The 25407-nt window shown below is 41.5% G+C and overlaps 1 protein-coding gene across 1 annotated transcript in view; it reads left to right on the top strand.

Annotated features, from left to right (window-relative positions):
- Positions 1-14396: 14396 nt before the first annotated feature.
- Positions 14397-25407, top strand: part of OTUD4 (OTU deubiquitinase 4) — a 51854-nt gene continuing 40843 nt past the window's right edge. The window contains exons 1-2 of the mRNA XM_043973382.1: positions 14397-14698; positions 20618-20701. Coding sequence (XP_043829317.1) covers positions 14516-14698; positions 20618-20701 — 267 coding nt within the window. The 5' untranslated portion in view covers positions 14397-14515. The remainder of the gene's footprint in view (positions 14699-20617; positions 20702-25407) is intronic.

Below are 25407 nucleotides of genomic sequence, written 5' to 3'. Positions count from 1 at the left end.
TGTGTCAAAATCAAGATTTGACCACTGGTCTTCCTAACTCCAAGTGCTATATGCCAATAACTACATCATGGCATTTAAGACATTATACCCGGTGCAGTGGATAAAGCATTGGCCCTGGATTCAGAAGGACCTGAGTTCAAATCTGGCCTCAGATACTTGACACTTATTAGCTGTGTGACCCTGGGCAAGTCACTTAACCCTCATTGCCCTGCAAAAAACAAAAAAACAAAACAAAAGACATTATACCCACCCAAAAGGAGATTATAACCTCACTGGAGAAAGGAGAATTCTTCACGATACACTTGGTGAATGGTTGCTTCCAAATCCAGGTAGTGTGGGATAGTTGAGGAAACACAAGACTGGAAGTCAGAAGACCCAGATCTGGAATTAAGTACTTGCGTGGCAAGTCACTTTCCCTTTTCTAGGTCTCAGTCTCCTCATCTGTAAAATAAGAAGGTTGAACTAGATCATCTCCAAGGTCTCTTCCAGCTCTGACATTCTGTAATTTAACAAACATGATAAACTCATTTGATAGAGTGTTAAATTGGGTCATATGACAACTGAGAACCATGGCTGTGGATAAGCAGAGCAGAGAATGGAGATGAGAAGTTTAACATTTTATCCAGTTTGGTTCCATGCCTGCAAAGAATGACTCAAAGACCAAGGTTTCAGATAAAACATTCCTTTAATAGAAACATGTGCGGCAATCCTGGGGTAAAAGCAATCCCCAAGGCAGTAAATAACAATCTAGGAGGGGAAAAGTCTATAAAGGTTGCAGGCAAGGAGATAAAAGTAGGGAGGAAAGACATTCTCTGGAAGCACTCCAACAAAATCCTGAAATTGTTTTTCTAGCTTTATAAATTATGTGTGTGTATAGGCACGTATGTATGCATGTGCTTATATATATGTACGTGCCTGTACATGTACACAGGTATGTGTCTGCACATGTATGCCTGTGTAGAGATACCCATATGTATATGTATATTGCACATGTACACATATGTGTGTGCGTGTAGTGCTATGTAATATAAAGGCATGATTGGTCCACATGTTATATATAGGCTACCACATCTCCAACAGTGACTGGAATTTCTACCTTTCTGGGGAGCAGGAAAAGGGTCCTGTTGGTGCAGCCAGTAGCCTATTAAAAAAGAGACAGGCAGAATCAAAGACTCCTGTGGCTGGGTGCTTTCTCCATCATTCTTTTATACCCAAGAGGAGCTTCAGAACAAAATTATACCCCTCTACCCCATATCAAACATCTCATTGTTTAGGGGCATGATTCTTTTGGAGTTCAGGATAAATGCTACTTCCTCTGTTCCTTCTCAAGGAGAAAGTAACAGTTAACTTAATCTCATCAGTTTAGTTCCTTCCTACCAAATACTGTTTACACAAAAGACCGTCACAAATAGCTATTAAACTTCTTTATCAAAGCAAACAGAAATTGGGGAAGTTATATAGATTAGAAAAGACTATAAAATATGTGAGTAAATGAGCTCACCAACAGGGACCAAGATAAGATTTCAGCTCGACCAAAGCTAGATCTCACTAAATGGGTGCTCTTAGCAAGCTCTAGGGTTGGAGGTGCTGAGAAACAAAGGCCTGGCTTTGCCACATGTCTTAGCTTCAGGGAAATCTCTTATGTACCATTCAGAGGTTCGGGTTTCCTTCTCTCAATCCATCTCTTTCCACTTCTCTCCTGAACTCTTTCCTAAGTGGTAAAAGCTCAAAGGTCTCTTAATCAATTAGCCGTCACATTTCCTCCCTCACTCCACTCACTAGTGGACTTTCCCATACCCATCCCACACACCACTGGACTGTCCCTCAGGCAACTGTCCATCTTAGAAAGGAGTAGGGGCTAAATCTTCCTTGCCCAAAGGGCCCACAACTGGGTCCCACATTAATCTGCCTGGGGGTAAAATTAATTCCAAATGACCTTGGTCTGAGTCACAACATCTAGCCTTAGTATAGCCCTAGTTGTTATGGGAGTGTAGGGGTTAATTCATGCCTCCCAGTTCCACTAATACCTTGGCCTACAACACAATTGATCACAAATCATTCCCAAATCAGTTTGCACTTTTTAAAAATCACATTTCTTTTATATCTCCCTTAGCACCCAGTATAATCCTAAACATAGAGTAGAAATTTAATAAGAGATTGATTGAATACAGGAGAGTAGTTCTTGTTTTGGTGCATAAAAATGAGATATAGAAGACAACAGGTATACAGAAGGAAGAGTCTAGTACCATTTGGAAATTGAATTTACTCCCACCCTGAGCAAATGCAATTCACTAATCATGCTCCATTTTTCATACCTCAAATATACACGGAGAAAAAAGATGATACACAGTGCCTTTGGAAACACTGCCAACTCTCTAGGGGTAAATAAACTAAGTAAAAGGAACAGCAGGATTTTACAAACCTCTCCTCTCAGAAAAGAGGGGAAAGACTACAGGTGCTGAATGAGGCATATGGTCAATATATCAGTTTGCTTTGTTTTATTGTCCTTCATTACAGGAGTTGTAGGGTCAGTGGTATCGGGACATTATGTAGCACTATAAAAAATTAAAAGAAGTACCAACAAAACTTTTTTTTCTTTAAAAACAGAGGAATTATCCAACTGAGTCAAAGATTTTTTGGTTAAAAAAAGAGAGAAGTAAAAAAGCACTGGGTATGGAAATGTGGGAATCTCTTACTTTGGACTAAGAACTTGAGAGAGTAAATTATTATGTGCCCTACATCTCTCCTAGTGCATCAGGAAGTTGCCAACTTTACTCAGTAACGAAATTTGGTTAGAGGAATACTGAGTACCTTTCCTACACAACAGGAAAAACCTCAAATGTCTATACTTACAAGGTCGTTCCTCTGCTCAGGAGAACTAATATGTATAGTCGCTGTGTAGTATGGGCATTATAAAAAATGGACGCTGTGAAATGAGAGGAATAAAAAGTAGATTCCATGCTGGTAAGCTCTCTAATGTAGCCGATCAATATATTCCCCCTCTCCCAATTTGTTTTAATTCCCCCCTCTCAATTTTTCTAAATGCAATGGATTTCTTCTTTCAGTTGTTCATCTGATTCTCCTCCTACTTATGACAAAGGATGGATTTAAAACAGATAACACAGTGGGGACCAAAACATGGTTGGCTCGGACTACAATCTGTAATGAGAGACAGACAGAGACAGTGACAGAGAGACAAAAAAAGATAGAGTCAGAAAGGCAGAGGGAAGTAGAGAGGCTCATAGAGACACAGAGACATATAGAAAGAAAGAGGCAGAGATAGAAGGATGGAGGGAGAGAGAGCAGAAGAGAGACAAAGACAGAGAGAATTCATTGTATGGTGTCAGATGTGAATTTGTAAAATTCAGTTATATTTTACATTCAAAGAAAACTTACTATGCAGTTTGTATTCCAGCTGAATACTAAGGTTTGGCTTTTTATGTCATGACTGTGTTGGTGAAAAGGCTATGATGAAAACCATGACTTTGCCTGGGAAATGATCACATTATAGTATTTTCTCATTTATTTTTTCCATATAAATTTTAAAAATACTTTGGCCTTGGATGTGAAATCTATCACAAGGACTGCAACTTGATCTTGAGTGTGCTCCGGTAGCATTAGTTCTTCAACAAAGAAGCCAGTGTTGATTCCCTAAGAACCTGTAGCCATCTACCACTCTGTAGAGAATAGGCATATGATTGGAGAAAGGGAAGCAGGGGGCTTTGGGGATGGCATAAAGCCAGACAGTTGTCTTGACAGTACCTCAAATGAGGTATGAATGCCATATTTTAAGTTCAGTAGGACATTCTACCTGGAGAGGCAAAGATGTGGCCAAACTGTAGTACCTTAACTTCACTGACTCTAGACCAAAGGGGTGAAGCTGTAGAGATAGGACTGTATACACGTCCCATAGTATGTACTTAATGCTAGTTGACTGACTGTCTTCCTGAAGGGAAAAATGGAATCAATCTTATTTACCTTTGTCTCTATGCCAGGACCATGCATTGCTCATAACAACACTTAATAAATATTGATTGACTGGATAAAAGATGAAAAAAAAGGGAAAATAATGACCCCGATGATGACATAATTTTCCCACTCTGCTGCTTCCTGCTACAAGGTACTGGTCTGTTGGTCCTGTTATTACATAACAAGGTATAGAGGGAGCAAAAAAATCAGTTCATACTCAAACATTCCAGGCAGTATTGATTGATTAGGATGATCCTCTAGTAGAAAGAGCTTTGAACTTGGAATCAGGAAGACGCGATTTCGAATTCTGACTCAGGTATTTACCAGCTGTGAGACCCTCGGGCGGCCTATGACTTCTCTCAGTCTCCATTTTGTTACTTTAGAATGAGGATAATAAGCATGAGATAACATATGTAAAGTGCTTTGCAAACTTCAAAGTGTTATTTTTATCATTATCATCATTATTGCCCATTTTCTTGCCTATGTTACTCTTTGGTCCTGTATTCCTGCTTGTGATATATTGCAGCAAAGAGAAGCAGTAAAATATTAGCGTTAAGGGAATGTAGTGTAAACTTTCTCTTGCTGTGCCATGAGATGCCAAGATCAATATTTTACTTTGAGTCAAGGAGATATCCTCTTTGAGGCTTAATGTTTCCCAACCCAATTAGACAGTATAGCTATTTTAGTAATCCACCTCACTCCCTAATACACAAATGCCCAATCTTTGCCTCCTAAATGAAAATGGGGAAGCTCAAACGCATTAAAAATAATGCCAGGGACCCATAGGTACAAAAATTTTTATAGTAGCATTTGTTGTTGTTGTTGTAAGAAAGATATGGAAATAAGGTAGATGCCCATAAATTAGGGAATGGATGAATAAATGATGGTGTATTCATGTAATGGAATACAATTGTGCCATAAGATGACAAAAGGGATTGATTCAGAGAAACCTGGGAAGATTTGTTTCAACTGATACAGAGTGAAGTGAGCAGAACTAGGAGAATAATTTATACAATGACTACAATACTGTAAAGGAAAACAACTTTGAAAGATTTAGAATTCTGATCAATGTTCTAGAGGACTGAATATAGAAAATGCTGCCTGCCTCTAGAACAAGAGGCAATAGATTAAATATGCAGAATGAAACACATTTTTGGACATGGCTAGTATGGGGGATTTGTTTTGCTTGCACAGTGGATAGAGCACCAGCCCTGGATTCAGGAGGACCTGAGTTCAAATCTGGTCTCAGACACTTGACACTTACTAGCTGTGTGACCCTAAGCAAGTCACAACCCCAATTGCCTCACCAAAATCAATCTCTCTCTCTCTCTCTCTCTCTCTCTCTCTCTCTCTCTCTCTCAACTATACCTTCAAAAGACTGATGATGACTCATACTTTCCATATCTTGGCTAGAAGATGATAGAACCTAGGCTGAAAAAAAATGACTCAATGTTTTTGTTGTTGTTGTTTCTTCTTGAATTTCCTGATCAGAACTTGATATGATGGGGTTTTTTTTTTTGGATCTCTTTGGAGGCAGTTGGGTTTTACTTCCTTTTCCTAATCTACCATAGTCCAATCTCCTCATTTTACTGATAAGATCATTTGACTATCATCCATATTCAATATTAGAATCGAGGCATCCTGAATCCCAGACTAGTACCTATCATTTAACTAAAAATTAATTCCTTCTGCATGTTACAGAGGGATTTGTTATATTCCCATTTTCCTCTCTGGATCCCCTTCCTTCTCAGTTGATGTAGTTGCAGGTAACAGGGGTTATGTATGTGGCCACAAGGTGTTAGTACCCAAAGGTCCCTTTATGAAATATGAATATCTTTTCTCTCTGAGTTAGAAGAAAGCAATAACATTTGATGTGAAGTAAAAAAGCTATACCTCTGCAACAGGTTCATGGTTAAGTCCTAGAAATCATAGGAGAAAGTGTAGACGTTTAGGGGAGTCCAGGGCAAAAGAGAACTCTAAGACATAATTTTTTTGGGGGGGATGTGACTTCTGTCTCCTCCTCACCCTACTGACTAATTCATAAAGCAGCAGAATTATTTGCTTAGGAGATATCCCATTCAATAGTTTAAGAGTCAGTTCTAGAGAAGTTGAGGCACAGTTGGCGAATCCAGAGACAAAACTCCAGACAGACACAAATATGGAAAGGAGGTCATTTGAGGTTGGGAGCAGTTTCAAGGAGCTTGATCTTTGAGGAGAAAAGAGCATCAACTATGGACTCGAGAGAGCTAGTGCTGGCAATTAAGAATAGAGGTTCAGGGGGCAGCTAGGTGGCGCAGTGGATAAAGCACTGGCCTTGGATTCAGGAAGACCTGAGTTCAAATCCAGCCCCAGACACTTGACACTTAACTAGCTGTGTGACTCTGGGCAAGTCACTTAACCCTCATTGCCCTGCAAAAAAAAAAAAAAAAAGATTAGAGGTTCAAAGAGAGAGAGACTCTGGGAGCTTAGCTGAGCAACCCAATCTGAAGACACATTGCACATAGGGGGAGCTTGGTGAAGATTCAATAGGAGAGAAAGGATATCAAACCAGATAGGACTCCCCAAGAAGGGAATAGACTTTTGGGCCCAGAGGTATTAGAGTTATAAGTTGCCTTGGCCACATGTGTTCCCTACATGTGTATCCCCATAGTATTTTACTCTGTGTCCCCCTTTTTTTTTTTGGTGGGGCAATGAGAGTTAAGTGACTTGCCCAGGGTCACACAGCTAGTAAGTATCAAGTATCTGAGGTCAGATTTGAATAGGGTCCTCCTGAATCCAGGGCCGGTGCTTTATCCACTGCGCCACCTAGATGCCCCCTGTGCCCACTCTTTTTTTTTTTTTTTTTTTTAGTGAGGCAATTGGGGTTAAGTGACTTGCCCAGGGTCACACAGCTAGTAAGTGTTAAGTGTCTGAGGCCAGATTTGAACTCAGGTCCTCCTGAATCCAGGGCCGGTGCTCTATCCACTGCGCCACCTAGCTGCCCCTTGTGCCCACTCTTAATGGACAGTATGTGTATTTGTTGGAGAGTGTACCCAGGTTTATTGAGGGAGGATATTTTGTAGCTTGTTTTACTGTGCTATCTTAATAAATGTCTTTGCTAAAATGTCTTTACTATTACTAATACTAATGGGGAGTAAGCCAGTGGAGGTTCATGAACTGTAGTCATTAGAGCTCAAACCCAACAGGTCCCAGTCATCCTATGGAAAACCAATCCTGGAATGGAAATTAAATTAATATCCTATAGAGGGTGATACACACACACACACACACACACACACACACAATTAATGACATCCGTTTTATCAAAAAACATAAACTAAAATTATTTTTCATTTACAAAGAAAATAAATCCCTTCTAGCTGACACATTTTTAAAAGCTGAATTTACCTATTTTCAATGAATTACTAGGATCATCTAATATTTCATCACTGACAATTAAAATTAAGAAACCTGCAATTAATCTAAACACTTCATTGCTCTCCAAGGTCATGGTTGAGGAATGAGGACTGTATTTAACAGTGACATTTAGTTGTCTATTCTTTGCTGGTCAGCAATTGGCTTTCCTAGAATGAATATTTCTTGTCAGCTATTCTTTATTCAGGTTTTTGAAAAGCTTTTCTTTTAAAATGATTTATTCCTATCTTTTATTTTTATATCACAGTAATTCCTGGATATATCCCTTTTCTCTCTTCCCAGTACTCTTTCCCTAAAATGAATCCTTCCTTTCCATAAAGAAAAATTTAAGCAAAAATCAAAAGAATGACTAAGATTGACAATACATGCAAAATTCTGCTCTGTTAATCTCCTTCCTATCTTCCTAGAGAAAGGCAGTATGTGCTCTGGCACCAATATTATTATTAAAATTACTATGCCTTAAGATCCCTTTTAGTTTTCCTTTCACTTAGACACATGATATACATTGTTTTTCTGGGTCTACTTCAATCTATATCTGTTCATGTGAATATTCCCATGTTTCTCTGAATTTTTCTGATTTATAATTTGCTACACAATAATATTCCATTGCATTCATATTCCATTCTTTGTTTAGTTATTTCCCCCACATGATGGAAATCAATTATGTCCTAGTTTTTTGCAATCACCAAAAAGTACTGCTATGAATATTTTAGCATATACTGGACCTTTGTTTCTATCTTTTAACTCCTTGGATTATGGTCCATGTAATCGGATTATCAAATCAGAAGGTATGAACATTTTAGGCACCTTTCTCCTATAACATCGTTTTCCAGAATGGTTAGATGAATCCACATATCCACCAACAATGTATCAGTGTATCTGTTTTTCCTTAACCCCTGCAACATTGACTGTTTCTAATTTTCGTTATCTTTGCATATTAGGAAGGTATGAGGTGAACCCCCAGAATTGTTTTAATTAGAATTTCTCTTATTTCTAGTGCTCTGGAACATAATCTTATATGGGAGTTGATCCTTTGCCATTTTTCTTTTGAAAGCTGTTCATATCTTTTGACCACCTGGCAAGAATGGCCCTTGGTTTTAAATGTAACGGGGTTTTGCTGCGTATGCTTAAATCACCTAAAATGGAGACACTAATCGGGAAGATGGCAAGAATCTCTTTCTGAGAGAAGCCATCCTGAGTTCCCCTGGCACATGGCTAGGCTCAGCCTCTTTTCATTGGATGCATAGCCAGAACAGGCCGAGTTGAAAATCTGAGTGTGACGCTCTGTCTTTCCAGCAGTGTCCAAGGGGAGAAGGCTGGATGTTGCTGCCACTCCAACAAGGAACCCCTAAGAAGCCCCAGGTGCCCGGATACAAGGCCAGGGGGCTTTGGATTTGGACTTTGGAGGGATCATGCTAACTCCCCTCTCCCTTCCCCAGAGACTGAGGTGGTATAAGGGGAGAATTATGCCTCCCAGGAGTATGGAGGAGGGAGATGTTTATTTGTTTGTTCATATTGTCATGGGGCGCAGAGCACCCCAGAATTTCTCTGGGGCACACCGAGGAATCTTCTTGAGAAACTAAACCAGAGAACAGATAACGCCTAGAGAGATAAGCTGAACCAAATCAGACTGAGCTAGCTTGGGATTCCTACCCTTCATTCCGGTCTCCCTTATCCTGGGGAGATAAGTTTGGGTGTGGCTTCGGCCTTTGTGTTCTGAAGAGGGATCCGTAGCCACCCCTCACCCAATTCCTCTAGTCACTACCAGTGGGGGATGGTCCTCCACTGCTCACCCAATTCCCCAGCTACCACCAGTGGGGGATGGTCCTCTCTCACTAAAGGAACTTTCCACAGGCAGATGGTCCACCCCCATCAGTCATCTATAAAAGTACCTTCCGGTCTCCTGTTCGAGGAGATTTGGTACCTCTGAGCCATGTGCTTTATGCCAAATCTCCCCATGAAAAGTCCAAGGATTTCTTTCATGGTTTCCCTCCCCCCACCCTTCCCTTCCCTTGCTCCTAAATAAACTATCACCTTGTTCTAACTAAGTTTTGTGTGCAAGAGGGTGTAATTCTTTAAAGAGGAATTCCCAAGAACCCCAACCCCAACCCGTACCCCATTTCCCACTATATCAATATTATACCTCTGAAGTAAACATTCCTTTGTAAAAGCCAGTTTAACTGTTAAGTGGTTAAATGGAACTGGTGGCTTGAGTCAATAGTAGAAGCTAGATGCTTCACAACTCCCTGAGGGGTACCAGAAAATCCTGGAGGGGTGACGAAATACCTGGTCTTCAGGGAGAAGGTGCTATGGTAGAGAAAGCAGGAGGACTGGAGACAGAAGATCTGAATTTGAATCTGACCTGAGATACTTCCTAGCAGTGTGACCCTAGACAAGTCACTTTTCTTTAACTGCAAAACGGAGATAATAGCATCTACCTCCCCGGGTTCTGGTGAGAAGCAAATGAGATAATATCTATAAAGTGCTTAGTACGGTGCCTGGCCTCTGGTGGGTTCTTAATACTTGTTCTTTTCTTTTTGCCTATATTTTTGCTTTAAACCTTTTATCAGTGGGGCCAGCTAGGTGGCACAATAGTTAAATCACCAGCCCTGGATTCAGAAGGACCTGAATTCAAATTTGACCTCAGACACTTGACGCTTACTAGCTGTGTGACCCTGGGCAAATCACTTAACCTTCATTGCCCCTCAAAACAAAACAAACCTCAAAACTTTTATCAGTGATATTTAATGCAAATAGTTTTCCCCTACTCGATCCTCTCCTTAGTCAACTTGCATCGATTATTTAAATGTTGCGTAGAGACAGACAGGTGGCGCCATAGTGCACAGAGTGCTGGGCCTGGACACAGAAGCTATGAATTGAATTCAGCCTCAGACTCTTTAGTAGCAGTCTCACCTTGGGCAAATCACTTAACCTCTGTTTGCCTCAGTTTCCTCAATTGCCAAATGGGGAAAACAACAGCACCTACCTTTTAGGGTTGTGTGAGCCAAATGAGATATTTGTAAAGTGCTTAGGAAAGTGCCTTGACATACAGAGGGTGCTCTATAAAGGCTTATTTCATCTATTCCATGTAATCAAAACTGGGTTTCTTTTTTATAATCACTTCAATCCCCTTACCATCGGCAAGAAATATGTGCTCCCTTTCTCTAAATTATTTGTATATGATGTGACGCTCTCCACCTCCGTACAACCAATTGAATGAACTCTCACTTTTGGGTCTTTTGGCTTCCTCATCTTCCCTAATGGATCAGCTTAGGAGCCTTAAAGGATCCCCTGGTCCAGGAAGCGTTCCCAGATCTCCCAGGGGTTACTGCTTCCTGCCTCCTTCAATTACCTTATGTGTCAGATTCCCAATAATAGAATGCAAGCTCCTTTAGTGCTCTACTGTTTGATTTTTAGTCTTTCTTTACCTAGAGCCTAGACAGCGAGTGCCTTATGCATAATTAACATTGAATCAGAATTAAATTCTGCTACCAAGACAAACTGAATTATAGGATAAGAATAACAAAATAATTGAAGAATTTTTTTGAATGCTGTTAAAGTGACTAAAACCTTTTCTCCCCCATAATATACTTATAGCTGTTATCTTAATGAACCTTCCTTCCCATTCTTCTTTAGGCTGTCTTATTTTATGTCCCTACATTACATTTTTATGATTAAAAAAGTATTTTAAAATAGTGATTGCCTTTACTTTTCAAAACATTTTCCCTTTCACTGCATGTCATCGAAGAAACTGTGATTAACTTTTCACCAAAAACTTTTGTGGCTTGAAAAGACTATTGTTAAAGAAGTTATATGATATTTCAATACTTACATGAACTTAAATCTTAGTTATCTTTTAAGATGAGAGCTATTTGCCTATTGTAAAGAACTCAAAATGTCAGAGAGGAGTCGTTATTCAACTATGTTGACTCAAATTTCCAGCATGGTAGTGGTGGGGGAGGGAGGAGGGAGGAGGGAGGAGGAAGAGAAGACTAAAAGAAGGGAAAAGAAGGGGGAGCAGGAGTGACATTGTTCTGAGGAGAGGGTGCTAGAATTGGGGCCATAGGATTTGGATTCAAATTCCAGCTCTGCTATATGATCTTGGGCAAATCATGTCACCTCTCAGGGCCAATTTCCTCATTGGTAAAATTCCTGATTAGTAAGTTTCTTCTTAAAGAGGGTAGCTACTGTAAGCTCTAACTGTAGATTGTAAGCTTCCCAAGGGCAGGGATTGGCTTTTTCCCACCTCTCTCATTGTATCCCTAAGGCTGGGGGAATAGTAGGTGCTTAATGTTTCCTCATTAGTAAAATGAGTTAATTGTACTAGGTGAGATTTGGGGGCCCTTCCAGGTCCAGATTTATGAGTCCATGAAGGCTGTTTCAGTTCTAAAGGTGTAAGCTGATATTCCTTCAACACACTGTTAGCAGTGATGGACTACTTTCACTCAAAGTTAAATGCAGAAAATTCCAGCAAACTGAACTAATGACTGTTAGTCCTGTTGATATAACACATTTTACAAAGTTTCAGTTCCAACTTTTTTCAGTCATGTCTAACTCTTCCTGATCCCATTTGAGGTTTTCTTGGCAAAGATACTATAGTGACTCACCATTTCCTTTTCCAGCTCATTTTACAGATGAGGAAACTGAGGCAAACAGGGTTAAGTGATTTGCCCAGGGTCAGGGTCACACAGATAGTGTCTGAGACCAGATTTGAACTCATCAAGAGGAGTCTTCCTGACTCCAGGCCCATAGTTCTATCCACTTCACCACCTAGCTGCCCCTTTTACAAAGTTTAGAGTAATTCATATAGTTTCCTGTTATGCAATATAGGTGAAGTTTCAATATGTCTACAACCTTTATGACAACTTTCTAACAAATTTCTTTTCCCTATACTATGATTAATCCATTTAAAAAATACTTGAGGCTATTAATCTATGCCAGCAAAAACCATGTGAGCTGATTAAAAAGCAAAAGGTTCCTAGCGTTTTTAACTGAAGGAATCTGAGAGATCACTTGCTCTAGTGCCTTCATTTTACAGATGAGAGAGGCCCACAATAGTTACAATGACTTGCTCAAGGTTGCCCTAATAAGCATGCTCCCCTTACTTCGCCAGTATGTTCCAGTCTGGAAATTGGAACCTAGAAAGCAGAATGAATTCTGGTAGCTCAAAAAACCCAAAAAACCCAAAACCCTGGCATCATAGTGGTGTGAGTTTAAAATTGGAGTCTTTGAGCAAAATTGGGCCACTACCCTACCCCTTTAACTAAGCATTTCTAGAAACACTGGTCATGGAACTCGGAGAGAGGGTTCTAATAGTGCTGGCAGAGAGTAACTGGGCAGTTCAATTCAATTCAACAAACATTTATTAAGCACCCACTGTATGCTAAACCCTGGGCATACAAATAAGAAAATAAAAAGACAATCCCTGCTCAAAGGAGCTTAAGATCTGCGGTTAAGAGCTTACAGCTGCTACTGCTTTAAGAAGAAAAGCTTGGTTCTAAACCCCTGGTGGGGTTGACTTGTGTTCTGTGGAAGGGCATGGATGTTTTTAAAAGCCAAGGACTGCGGAAGAATTGCAACGTAGTAAGGTGTTTCAGCCATTTATTGTGGGTGCGTCCTGAGCCTCAGAATCCCTCAGAATCTGTCAGAAGACGAGGTCTGATAAGATGACGTCTTAATCCCTCCTGGGACCTTAGACAAGCTCTTATAGGGTTGAATCACGCTTTGAATGGCCCATTGGCATTGCCAATGTTGGCTCAGAGAACTGGAGGCATTGAGGAAATAGCCCCGGTCTTCCCGTTCTAAGCCCTGAGTTCTAGTCCCAGTTATGACTATATTGATGGGATATTAAGTCGGGTGAGTCAGTCTCCCGGGATCTCACTTTACTCCAAAGGTACAAAGGAGGAGTCTGACTCTGTGGCCCTTGCCAGATGTCAATCTGTGACCCGACGATGGCTGGGCCTCAGTCTCCCCAATCTGCAAGATGGAACTCGCCTCTGCTTTTAAAGGAAGGTACCGAAAGGACGCCAAGACACCATTGAAAGCTAAGCCTTCATTGGCTCACTGCGTTTTTTCCGACCCGCCCACGGAAACCTCCATTAGCGCCAGCTTTCCCTTTCTGGGTTCGAAGAGCACAAAGGCCAAACCTCGCTCGCCCCCAACCAGAATCCACTTGGCACGTCCACGCGCGCTGGGCACATGCCAGGCCGAGAGTCAGAAAAATGGGATGGGGAATTTAGAAGGAGAGCAGCGATGAGCGAGATCTCCGCAAGCGGAGAAAATCCCTCCTCTCCCGCAGTCCTTATCTAGCTCGCCCTGGCAGGGTAGCCAAACTATGGCCGAGCCGCGGCGCAGAGGCAGTCGGGATGTGTAGTCCCCGCGCTGCGCGGCGTCTCCTCTCCAGCTCCAGCCCCTCCCCCTCCCGGCGGGAGTCGCGTCTGGGGAGGGGTGGGGGGAGGACGAGATCTAGTCTCTGCTCCCGCCCACCCCTCTCCCTCCCCTCCGACTTCCTGCTTCGGCCGGACTACAGCTCCCGCCGTCCTTTCGGCGCCGAGGCTGAAAGCGAAAATAAATCGGGGGCTCGGCGGCTTCTGGCTCTGGCTCGGGGTTCCTCTCAGTTTTGTTTTCCCCGCGGCAGGACGGGCGCCTGGGCGGGCCCTGTGTCCTCCGGGGGGTGGGAGGGGTTTTCCTCCCGCTGTCTTTTTTGCAGCTCGGCTGGGGCGGCGAGGCGGAGCCGGGAGCCCCTCGGGATCGTCCCCCCCGCACCCGCTCGCGTCCTCCCCAGCCACCCGGCGCGAGGCAGCCGGGGGTGGCCGCGGGCCCAGCGCTGCGGCCTCCGGGCTGCCCCGGCGCCTTCTCTCGAGCGCTGAGGAGCCCGGCCTCGTGCGGAGAGACGGAGGGAGGGGCGGGCATGGACTAGGCGAGGGGCGCCTCGCCCGTGCACCGCCGCCGCCTCCTCCAGCTCCCGCCGCCGCTCCCGCCGCGGCTCCTTCCCTGCCCCTCCTCCTCCTCCTCCTCCTCCTCCTCCTCCTCCTCCTCCTGCTCTTTCTCCTCCTCCTCCCCGCGCCGTCGCCGCCGCCGCGGCCATGTGGGGCTAGCCCCGGGGCCGGCTTCTGCAGCGCGAAGGGCCAACATGGAGGCTGCCGTTAGTCTCCCGGATGGCGGAGAGCCCGGCGCCGCCGGGGCCGGGGCTGGGGCCGGGGGCAGCGGCTCGGGGGACGCGACGCCCATGGACGCCTATCTGCGCAGCCTGGGCTTGTGCCGGAAACTCATCGCCAAAGACGGCTCTTGCCTGTTTAGGGCCGTGGCGGAGCAGGTGAGGATCCCGCGGGGCGTGGGGACGGCCCCAGGATGGGGCTGGGCGGGGGGTCCGGGCCGGGGAGCGGCCCCTGCAGGTGGGGCTGCCCAGGCCCGGGGGAGCGAGCTCCGCGTTCTACGTGTCGTGTCCCCTTGTGTCGTCATAGCCGCCCCCCCATTGTGTCCGTGGAATTTCCACCCGCGGCGGAATTGGGGGTCTGAGCGCCTCGTGTCCTGGCGCGGAGAGGCCTGTGCCTTGCTCGAGCACGTTTCCTCCCCTTCCCCTCCCCTCGTGCTCCCTGTGAGAGGCGATCCCCGCCGCCTTCGTGGGCCGGTGGCCGGCCCCACGGGCGCCTCCCCACGGTCCTTTTTTAGGAGCGTGATCGCCCCGGCTTCCTTCTGCCGGAGCCGGCGGGGACGCCGCTCGGACCTGTTGAATAGGACTGGTGCTGCCGGACTGGCCGGCACGCCTTGCAGGCCACAGGGCTGCTTCTAGGAAACTTGGGGAGCTCCTTCACCAAGCAGCATGGATGGCAGCCCGGCCCCTGAGGCCGAAGGGAGGCGCCCCCCCCCCCCCGCCCCTCGGACCTGGGAAACGCAGGGGGGCATATCCGGATATAACCGGTTATTGATTGCGTGTAAGAAAGAGGGGAAACGCGGGGGACAGGCTTAAGTGTCTGGGGGTTCGGAAGGGCCAGGTTCGAGTCCTGCCGGCGGGTGGGCAGGCCTATGTTTGACCCTGCGTGTTGTGTCTCGGTCGCACCCCTTCTTAGACTTGAAACTGCAGATAAGTTGTGGTCTGATTGGCATCAGTAGAGGGAGTCGCCTCGTTTGGGAGCAAGCACCCCATGCGCATGGGAGTAAGGAGAAACTGGGAGTATGGCTACTGTTGGAAAGGGGAAAAAGGAAAAGCGAAACCAAGACTGGCTTAGCTCCCATCAGCAGGGACTTACAAAGCCCCTGCTATCCATCAGTAAACGGTTTTAGCGCCCACCATGTGCCAAGCTTGCGCTGCGGGACGCAAAAAGAGGTGGAAGACAGTTCCTGCCCGCAAGGAGCTGACCGTCCAAGCGGGGAGACAACATGCTAACAGATAGATACAAAACAAGCTCTGAGTGTATTATGTAGATATGTGTACCTACACATATGCATCTATAGAATATATTATATGGGGAATAATGTATTTATAAATAGAAAATATAACATATCTAGATGCAGAAAATACAGGTAGGATATGTAAAGGATAGAAATAGGACATATAAGTAGGAAATAACTATGTATAGGAACGATAGCTATAATATCTATAGCAAATAATCACCCATGTAGACATACATATGGATTAATTAGGAAGTAATTATAAGAAGGAAGGCACTGGAATTAGGAGAGGATGGGAAAGGCTTCTTATAGGAGGTGGGGTTTTAGTTGGGACTTAAAGAAGCCAGGGGGTCTGTAGGAGTGGAGTAGGGAACGTCAGAGAATGGCTATAGCTGAGAGAGATCTAATAATTAGACTTCATACTTACTGACAAAATTAGAGTTAGGCCAGGTATTCCAGGAAAAAGAAGGAATTTTTACCTCCTAATCACTCCCCTTCTAAAAACTATTCTACCATTGATAGGGTGGGACTTCTTAGACAGTTTTAATCCAATTCTCCATGTGTTCAGTTCAACCATTTTCTGCCAATTTGTTTGAAGAGGTGGGTTTTTTCTATATAGTAAAACGCAGGAATGCAATAAAAATTGTATCTTATTGAAGAATAGCTATTAAAATAGTTAAGCCTTTCCATCCTTGCTTTATTATTACAATTTCATAGTAGGTTTGGTCAATTCTCCGGCTTGAATTGAGGATTTTGCCCAATGGGATTTAAGACACCCCTCCCCCCAGTTTCTTTGCTCTCTAAGTCAAATCATAGGAAACTTGAATACTTTATATTCTATTAGTATCAATTTTTGGTAAGCATTCTGTTCTTTTTTTCATTATTTTTTTTCTTAACACATTTTGGTGCCTTTTGTGTATACCTCAGTCATTTCAATCTCTCCTTTGAACCCTCTGCTGTGACAAAGATAACCAAGTACAAGCATCCAATAACATTGCCACATCTGATACAATATTCCCTCCTGGTAGATGCCCTCCCCATACCTCTTTTAGGCATTCTGTATTTCAAAGTCTGTGTCATCATTTCAGATCTCTTCAAAGGATGACAAAAGTATTTTTCATGGTCAGGGGTGTTATTAACCCTTTGCACTTCATCCTGAAGTTCAGCAGACAATGAAGTGCTTTCCTGAAACTGCTTTGCCTCTGTTGCAGGCCTTTATCTTCAGGAATTTAGGTTTATTTCAGTCACTGCTCTGAAGTAGGTATGCATATATGCAGACCATACACTTAACTAGCTCTTTGAACTGATTGTACACCTTGTTAATTTTCCAGATCCTTTGGGTCTCTACTTCTTCCTGCTTAAGAACTATTTAATATCTCCAGCAACAGAAAAAGGTGAAAGTGAAATGAATTTATTTTTGTGTCTGCTCCCAGCTCTGACAAAAAGATTGTCGGGGAAAAGGAGTTTGAAACGAATTGGCACAAGTGAGGCATGGGAGTTTGAAAGTCAATAATCCAGGCTTTACCTATATGCATGTATAAAGAAGGCTTTTATTGTATAAAAAGCCTCTCATGTTACCGACATGGATAGAAACCTTGACTATCCAAGTTTTTGTACTGTAGTTATAGGTTGGCCTTCAAAGTAATAATGATTCTGATTATTTTTTATGGAAAAAGGAGTCTAAAATTGATATTTAATTTAAATTCGTAATCCAGAAGCCTCCCCTCAAGTTGTGGACCTTTGATTTACTATTATTATTTTACTACTTAGAGAAGAAGAGAGTCTTAAAAGTCCCAAATTACATTGAAGTCCCAATTTTACTAATTTAGGCCAATGATATATAGGTGATTGGCAAAATGTATGTTGGGAACATAAGGGAGTGGAATGTGGCACTGGTCCCAGGGCTTGGTATTTTAAAAAAATGTGTTTAAGAATTTATTCTTAGCTTTTAGTTGCCTTAAAAACGTTTGTTAACTCTTGGGGTAGCGTTTCTAAATACCTTAAACTGAGGGAGTGGTGGCAGCAGGTTGAAATAGGGAAGCAAGAAGGGAGCACATGCAGGAAGATAATACTTGGTCTCTGGAGCCCTTTTACTTTTTGTACACTCTGTAAGGTTTGCAAAAGCACCTTACAGATATTTCATGTGAATCTTCTCAGCAACCCGGAGAGCTAGGTGCCCTTCCCCACCATTAGGTGTGTACCCTTCTCCCCCAGGGACTGACCTGAACTGACTTCAGTAGGTTGTAGAAGTCAGAATAGGTTACTTGCTGGATTGCTTGTTGAAGCAGCATCAGTCTTTTTTTCCCACTATCAAACAATGTGTTGACACAAAGTATGGTTTTGGAGGAATCCCATTTATAAGTTCCTCCTCATGCCGTCTACATTTATATATCTATTCATGTAGATCTGTACAAGTTAAAGCATCAAATTACTCAGATTACAGTTTTTTTCCCTTTCCAACATTTAATCCCATTTACACTGTTCCAGGCCTTTTAAAGAAATTGTACTTTTGAGCAATGGGTTCAAAATTCCCTATTTTTTTGTGTTGAAATGAAAAAAAGCTAAATATATTTATTCCAGTGTTTTTGACTTAAAGTAAGCTTTATTCATAGTCTGCCAACTGTTGCTAGGTAAATGGCTCTGACCCTGGTACTTAGTTTGCTTAACTCCCGGAAGCCATATCAGATGACAAACTAGAGTGTTAAAGAAAGCTAACAATACCTTAGCTTAATGGTGATTTGGTTGCTGAGAATGAGTTTATAATAATGCTTTTGGTTTCTTAACATATCTGAGATTAGGAATGAGGCATCAGTGATGGGGTTACCAAATTGATAGTTTTATCAGTCTGCAAGTCTTATTGGAACATAGAGATAGTTACTACAGTGGTAACCAGGTTCTAAAATAGGTGTGAAGATCAGTTGAGTTAGAAACAAATTGACTCCTTTGCTTTTAAAAATGCTACCTTTGGAGACAGCTAGGTGGGTGGCACAGTGGATAAAGGACTGGCCCTGGATTCAGGAGTACCCGAGTTCAAATCTGGCCTCAGACACTTGACACTTCCTAGCCGTGTGACCCTGGGCAAGTCACTTAACCCCCATTGCCCCACAAACCAAAAAACAAACAAAATAAAACAAAAAAGCAGGGAAAAAAAAATGCTACCTTCCAGTTATAGTCCAGGTGCCGGTTGCCTAGCATTGGGTTATGCAAGAATATATTTCCAGAGGTCTGGACAGTTATACTCACTATCGAGTGTGGAAGCATACTTAGTTGTGACCTGACAAAAACTTGGGATAGACTTCTCTAACTGTACTTTGAATTTTTTGCTTAATCTTAGAATAATAGAGAATATTAATTTGTAGTATTATTTTTGCTTTGAACCCATGGACTGCTATATTTGAGAATCTGAATTTTCTAATTTAAGCATGTTAATGGGCTAATGCTTTCTTTGAAGAGTTAGAAATAAGATTTTTTTTTTTTAGTGAGGCAGTTGGGGTTAAGTGACTTGCCCAGGGTCACACAGCTAGTAAGTGTTAAGTTTCTGAGGCCGGATTTGAAGTCAGGTACTCCTGACTCTAGGGCCGGTGCTCTATCCACTGCACCACCTAGCTGCCCCTAGAAATATGATTTTAAAAAAAATTAAACAATCTTTTGCTTCTGTGTAAGTCCCTTTCTTCTCCCCATACCTAACTCTTCACTAAAGATTATCAAAGAAAAGTAATTCAACAAAAACTAAATAGTTCACCATTTTGGCAGTGAAAGGAAGTGAGTTTTCTCAAATTTTGGGAATTTTTTACAAAAAGGTTTTGTTTCAGATCAAAGTCAAGATATATAAATACATGTATATCTATGTGTGAGAGAGAGAGAGATTGAAATTTTTGGGTAAGACATTCCTAAACCCTGAATTTAAATGGTAGAGTTAAGACTTGGGAGATAAAAACAAAGCCTGGGACACTTTGACACTCTTCAAAGATAATGGAAAATAGGATATTTGTACGTTTAAATACTTCCTTGAATGTTGGTAAAAATCCTTTTAAAGTCTTAAAACAATAAATTTAAGGAATGAGCACCTTAATTTTTAAAATTACAGACATTTTTATATCCTGGTTCTAAAAAGTTTCAGAATAACAAAGGAAAAGAAAACCACTGTATTATACTTTACAAAAACAAAAACAGGAGATTCATATCCGTGTTGTCATGCATCTCCCCACTCCCCTGAATGGAATCAGGTATTGTGCAATTGTCGAATGCTATTTTGTATTGATTTTTTTTTTATTAGGGAGTTGGTATATAGAGGCAAAGTATCCCCTTAGTTACAGGGACATTGAAAATGTCATAAAAATTGTTTAAAAGCTGGAAGACACCATTTAATACATTTCATTCGTTTTGTACATGTAAAAAAATCCAGTCTCAGAGAGGTGGAGTAATTTGTCTCAAGTTTATACAGATAACTAGTTGCGTGTTCTCTATTGATGTGGTAGTTTGAGTGCTAATGAATTCTAGAGTCCCATATGAAGTTTGGTAAAATATGTTTTTTAAAACTAGAACTCCTCTTAGGAGCTGTAATTATGTCATGAAAGCTTTTGCCTACTTCTAAGATTTTAAAGTTTTTTTCAGTGGTAATAAAATATAAAAGGAAGAGAGAACATGAATCTCGTAAGACATCCCATTGCTATTAAACTTAGAAGAAGGAATTGAAAAAAACCAGAAGGAAAGGGAGACTGGTTGTTAGATTGCTCCAATTCTGCAGAACAGGTTGAAGCTTTGGAGATGGGGAAGGTAGTTATTTAACTCGTGTATTCTGTTGAAAAAAGTCTCAAGAGTATGTTTTTTTTCTTTTTTTTAGGTATTGCATTCTCAATCTCGACATGTTGAAGTCAGGATGGCCTGTATACACTATCTTCGAGAAAATAGAGAGAAATTTGAAGCGGTAATTTATATCAGACATGAAATTTTATATCACTCTGTTGACTTTTTAGGTCCCAGTCATGGTCTTGCATTTTCTGAAAATCCTATAGAGCAAGATTATATCCACAGATTTTAAAAGTGGTTAATTATATATGAAACACTTATATGGAAGGAATTAAGTGTATGAATTTTTATGAATTTGTTATTGTTTAGTTGATTAGTTATGTCAGACTCTGTGACCCCTTTTGGGGTTTTCTTGGCAAAGATATGGGGGTGGTTTGCCATTTTCTTCTCCAGCTCATTTTACAGATGAAGAAACTGAGGCAAACAGGGTAAAGCGACTTGCCCAGCCAGGGTCACACAGCTAGTGTCTGAGACTAGATTTGAACTCATGAAGATAAATCTTTCTGTCTCAGGGCTCAGCACTGTATCCACCATGCCACCTAGCAACCCATGATTTTTATGAATGCAGTGGTGATATTTTTAAAGAATTTTGGAGATTATCTCAAAATATTATCAGATATTGTTGCGTGCCTACTGTACATGCAAGGAACATACAAGGATGAATAAGACTTAAGAATATAAACTCTGTCACCTAGTATTGTGAGGGAATGAGCTGTTTAACAGATTACTGTAGATTATTAATTTGTGGGTTATACATTTTCATAGAATGATACATTAAAATACATTTGATGAACCTTAAAGCAGTGGTAAATAACATTTAATCAAAGGCACTTAGATCTTTTTTCAGGGCTCATCCTTTGAAAAAATCATTTCTTCCATACCCAGGATTTGTGTTAGGTGTTGATTAACAGGAATACTGCTTAATGAAATGATAGCAACTTAACTGTGTTATTGTGTGGTAAGTTATAAAATTAAGTTAGGGATGATCTATATTTATTAGAATTTAGAGATTTAGGGTTGAAGTTTAATGATTTTACAACTTAGGAAAACATCATCTGACAATTTTATGTTGGCATTCTTGACTTTGAAATGGTTTTAGGAAAGAGACACTTTTTTTGCATATCTCACTTCTATAACTTCAAAGGTAAAAAATACCAGTCAGTCACAAAACATTCAGTGCTTACTATGTTTCAGTTGTTAAACTAAGCACTGGGGATTCAAAGGCAAAATAATTGGTTCCTTCAAGCTGCTTACAAGGAGCTAACATATACATAGCACATTGATAGACCATTTGATATGGTGGATAGAGAGGGCTGGACTTGTCAGGGAGAGCAGAGTTCACCTGCTTCAGACACTTATTAGCTGTGTGATCCCATACATATCACCCCTAGACTTCTGTCTGCAAAATGGGGAGAATGATAATAGTACCTGCCTCACAGAGTTCAAGGATCAAATGAGATAATATGTTTAGGGCTTTGCAAACCTTAAGAGTAGTCAGTAAATTAGTTATTCTTTTTATTGTCATTCAGGAAGAAGTTTAATGGGTATGGGATGGACACACCATGTCAATTAAAATATAATACCCACTTGAATCATATAGCAATTTAAGTTCTAAGAAGATAATTTGGAAAAATAGGGTGGTATAAAAATGATATATGAGACATACTTATTTTAAAATAAGTTTCAAATAAGAAAAATTAATGTCGAAATGCATCTTAATATTTGTGTCTTTCAATAATTGTGTTTGTAATCTTAACTAAAACAGAATAATTTGTCTTTTTAGAATATTAATTGGCTTGCTTCAATTAAAGTAACAAGTTTTGCTCTTGGAAAAAAGTGTAGAACTTAGGAAATTGTATTATTCTGTCATATAGTATAAAAAGCTTCAGATCTCAAGTGTTATATTAGGTAGCTGTTGAGTTGTGCTGTATGTAAAAATTGAAAGTGCTTCTTTTTTAGACATCTCAGGTTGGATTCCTTTCTTTTTTTATTCCGCTGACACTAAGCTATCACCTCATACATGAATTCTTGCACACATACCAACCTTGGAGTAGGAAGCAACATCAAAAGTCATCCAGCCCAGCTATAATGAACAATTATCCCCACCTACAACATCTTTTTTGGGGGGGGTGAGGCAATTGGGGTTAAGTGACTTGCTCAAGGTCACACAGCTAGTAAGTGTTAAGTGTCTGAGGCTGGCCTTGAACTCAGGTCCTCCTGACTCCAGGGCCAGTGCTCTATCCACTGCGCCACCTAGCTGCCCCTCCCACCTACAACATCTTGACAAAGCATACTGTTTCTGAAGACCTCTGGTGAGGGGGCATTCAGACAGACCGTTTTATTTTTGGACAAGCAGAATTATGATGAAGTTCTTACTTATATCAGGCTTAAATAAGCCTTTACACTTCAATACCCGTTACTTTGATTTCAAGGAAGACCAAGTCAAATTTATCATTCATATAACAATCCCATCAAATACTTGTCTAGACAACTATTGTGTCTCTTCTACCTCCCAGGCTAAACAGTCCCCATCCCTTCAGAAGATCCTCTTGTGGCATGGTTTCTAGTTCATTCACCAATCCTTTTAACTTCCTTTTGAATGCAGACCAGTTACTCTCCTTAGAATGTTTTGCCCAAAACTGAACAAAGTGCTTCAGGCATGCAAAATGTCTCATAGCTTTCAGCTTCTCTTTCAGTTTTTCCTCTGTAGTTAGCAGATTCATGTTTTTAAACACATGGCCTTCAGCATGTCACTTAAACATTTCTGCTTCTCCAGGTCATATTTAATAGGAGAATCATAGTCTCGTGATTTGGAACCATGAGGGGATGTCAGGGGTCATCTGGTCTAGTCTTGTCCCTTTGCAGACTGATTCTTCTTAGAGCTAGTCCACTTTCCTCGTTGTTTCATGATCACATTGGTTTCCTTTGTGCCTTTAGTCTTGTTTTTCTGTATCTGGAGGACAGTACTAACTTCTCTTTGCCCATTTACTTCTCATCCTTCAAAGGAATAATCAAGTCCTCTTCTTCAGTGAAGCTTTTCTGGTGTTTGTTTGTTTTTGAATTAAGGAGTATCATTGCACAAGGAAAAGAACACTTGACAGGAGCAAGAAGCTATGTACGACCCTGAGCAACTCCTTTAACTTCCCTAGGTGTCAGTTTCTCCGTTTGTAGATCTGTGATCCAGTGATCCCAGTTTCTTTTACAGTCAGTCAGTAAAGGTTTATCAAGCGCCAGCTGTGTGGCAGGCACTGTGCTATGCACTGCAGGAGTCTCCTACCCTTAGGGATTCCCCCCCACACCCCCAATGCCACAGTATAGCCTTTTTACTGTTCCACAGAAAATTTAAGAACTAAAAGGGCTGAAAAGGGCTGACAGTAATACATACAAAAGGACTTTATAGCAGCCTGTAAACAACACAGTTCTCCCTCTGAGGAGTCCCACTTTCCACCATGTACCTAAGTTTTCTTGACTTTCGTAGTGCTATTCTATAGTTTGAACTTGGGGGAAGTGGGCTAGGAATTGCTTGGGGGCAGCCCTTGAATGAAATGAATGAAAGCACTTAAGTACTTGTAACTAATGTGTTGTGTTGGGGATATAGATACAAAAGTGAGACAGTTCCTGCCCTTAAAAACATATAGAATCTAATTGGGGATAAAATACATTGGAACTGGTGGCTAGGGAACAGCATTTTGGTCTGAAGTTAAAAAGACAGTGAGTAGAGCCATAGGTGAATTGATTGATGTGCCCTTTCCAAAAATAGTGGTAGTATTGATTTAATTATAGAGTTTCAAGGGCAAGAGAGCCATGGTGAGTGGGTAGAGTAGAGGGACAGACATCAAGAAGATGAGTAGGGTGGGTGGCTAGATTGTGAAATATATGGTCTAGTTGGTGTGGGGCCAACTAGATGAAAGGGACTATATTAGTGATATTCCCATGAGTCTCACAGTCACCCAGACTCATAGCTTTACCCTGTAGTTTAGAGTCTCTTTGGAAGAGAAATAAACAAGGGTGCTAAATAAATAGGCAGCACCTGAACATTCTGTGTTAGGTATTGCCATGAAAACTTTGGCTTCCCCAGAAGGGAAGTAGGGATTCTAGCCAGACAACCCCGTTTCCATTCTGCTTGCACCATCTGAATTACAGGAATAGTAGAGTACAAAATCCAGGTCCCTTCCTGCCCAGTGATGTGGCTTTTGATCCCTTGCTGCTCATTCAGCATTGAGGTGCCACGTGAAGGATCTCTGTTAGAATTCTTTGAACTCTGTAGTTCCACTTTCCAGTCTGCTGGCCAAGAACTCTCTTCAGGAGTTCTTGATGCTCCATCACTTCCCTGACATGGGTACAGGTGGTTTTCTAGGGCTATGTTTGAGGGCTTGTGGCTCCATTGTACCTTTACCCCAAGGCACTCATTATAGGTCCTACCCCAGCACAGCTCTGATGTCTTTATGGCTCTTTGTGGAAGAAAGGTGGGGACAAAAAGACTCCTGTTTAATGTTAAATTGTAGACCCCTTCATGAGAATATACTTGGGTGTCTGTTAAGGAAGAAAATACTTGATAAAAAACCATTAAATTTTAGAGGAAATATCTTGCCTTTAGCAGCTATTGCTAGGGGGAAAATTTCTATCTTTGCAAGGGAGATAGGAAAGCATAAAACAAAAATAGATAATTTTGACCATAAAATTAAAAATAACCAAACTTGTATGAATGAAATCATGGGAAGAAAAAGAAACATCAATATATATGTCTCATGTAGAATATATGGGGATTTGACAAATATAACATGATAAAGTGTCAAAAGTATGGGAGGAATACTTAAAGTGGTA

The sequence above is a fragment of the Dromiciops gliroides genome, chromosome 6 (assembly GCF_019393635.1).
Source record: "Dromiciops gliroides isolate mDroGli1 chromosome 6, mDroGli1.pri, whole genome shotgun sequence".
In the NCBI taxonomy this organism is placed as follows: domain Eukaryota; kingdom Metazoa; phylum Chordata; class Mammalia; order Microbiotheria; family Microbiotheriidae; genus Dromiciops; species Dromiciops gliroides.
The sequence above is the reverse complement of the archived record's forward strand: the minus strand, read 5'-3'. Positions and strand labels throughout refer to the sequence as shown.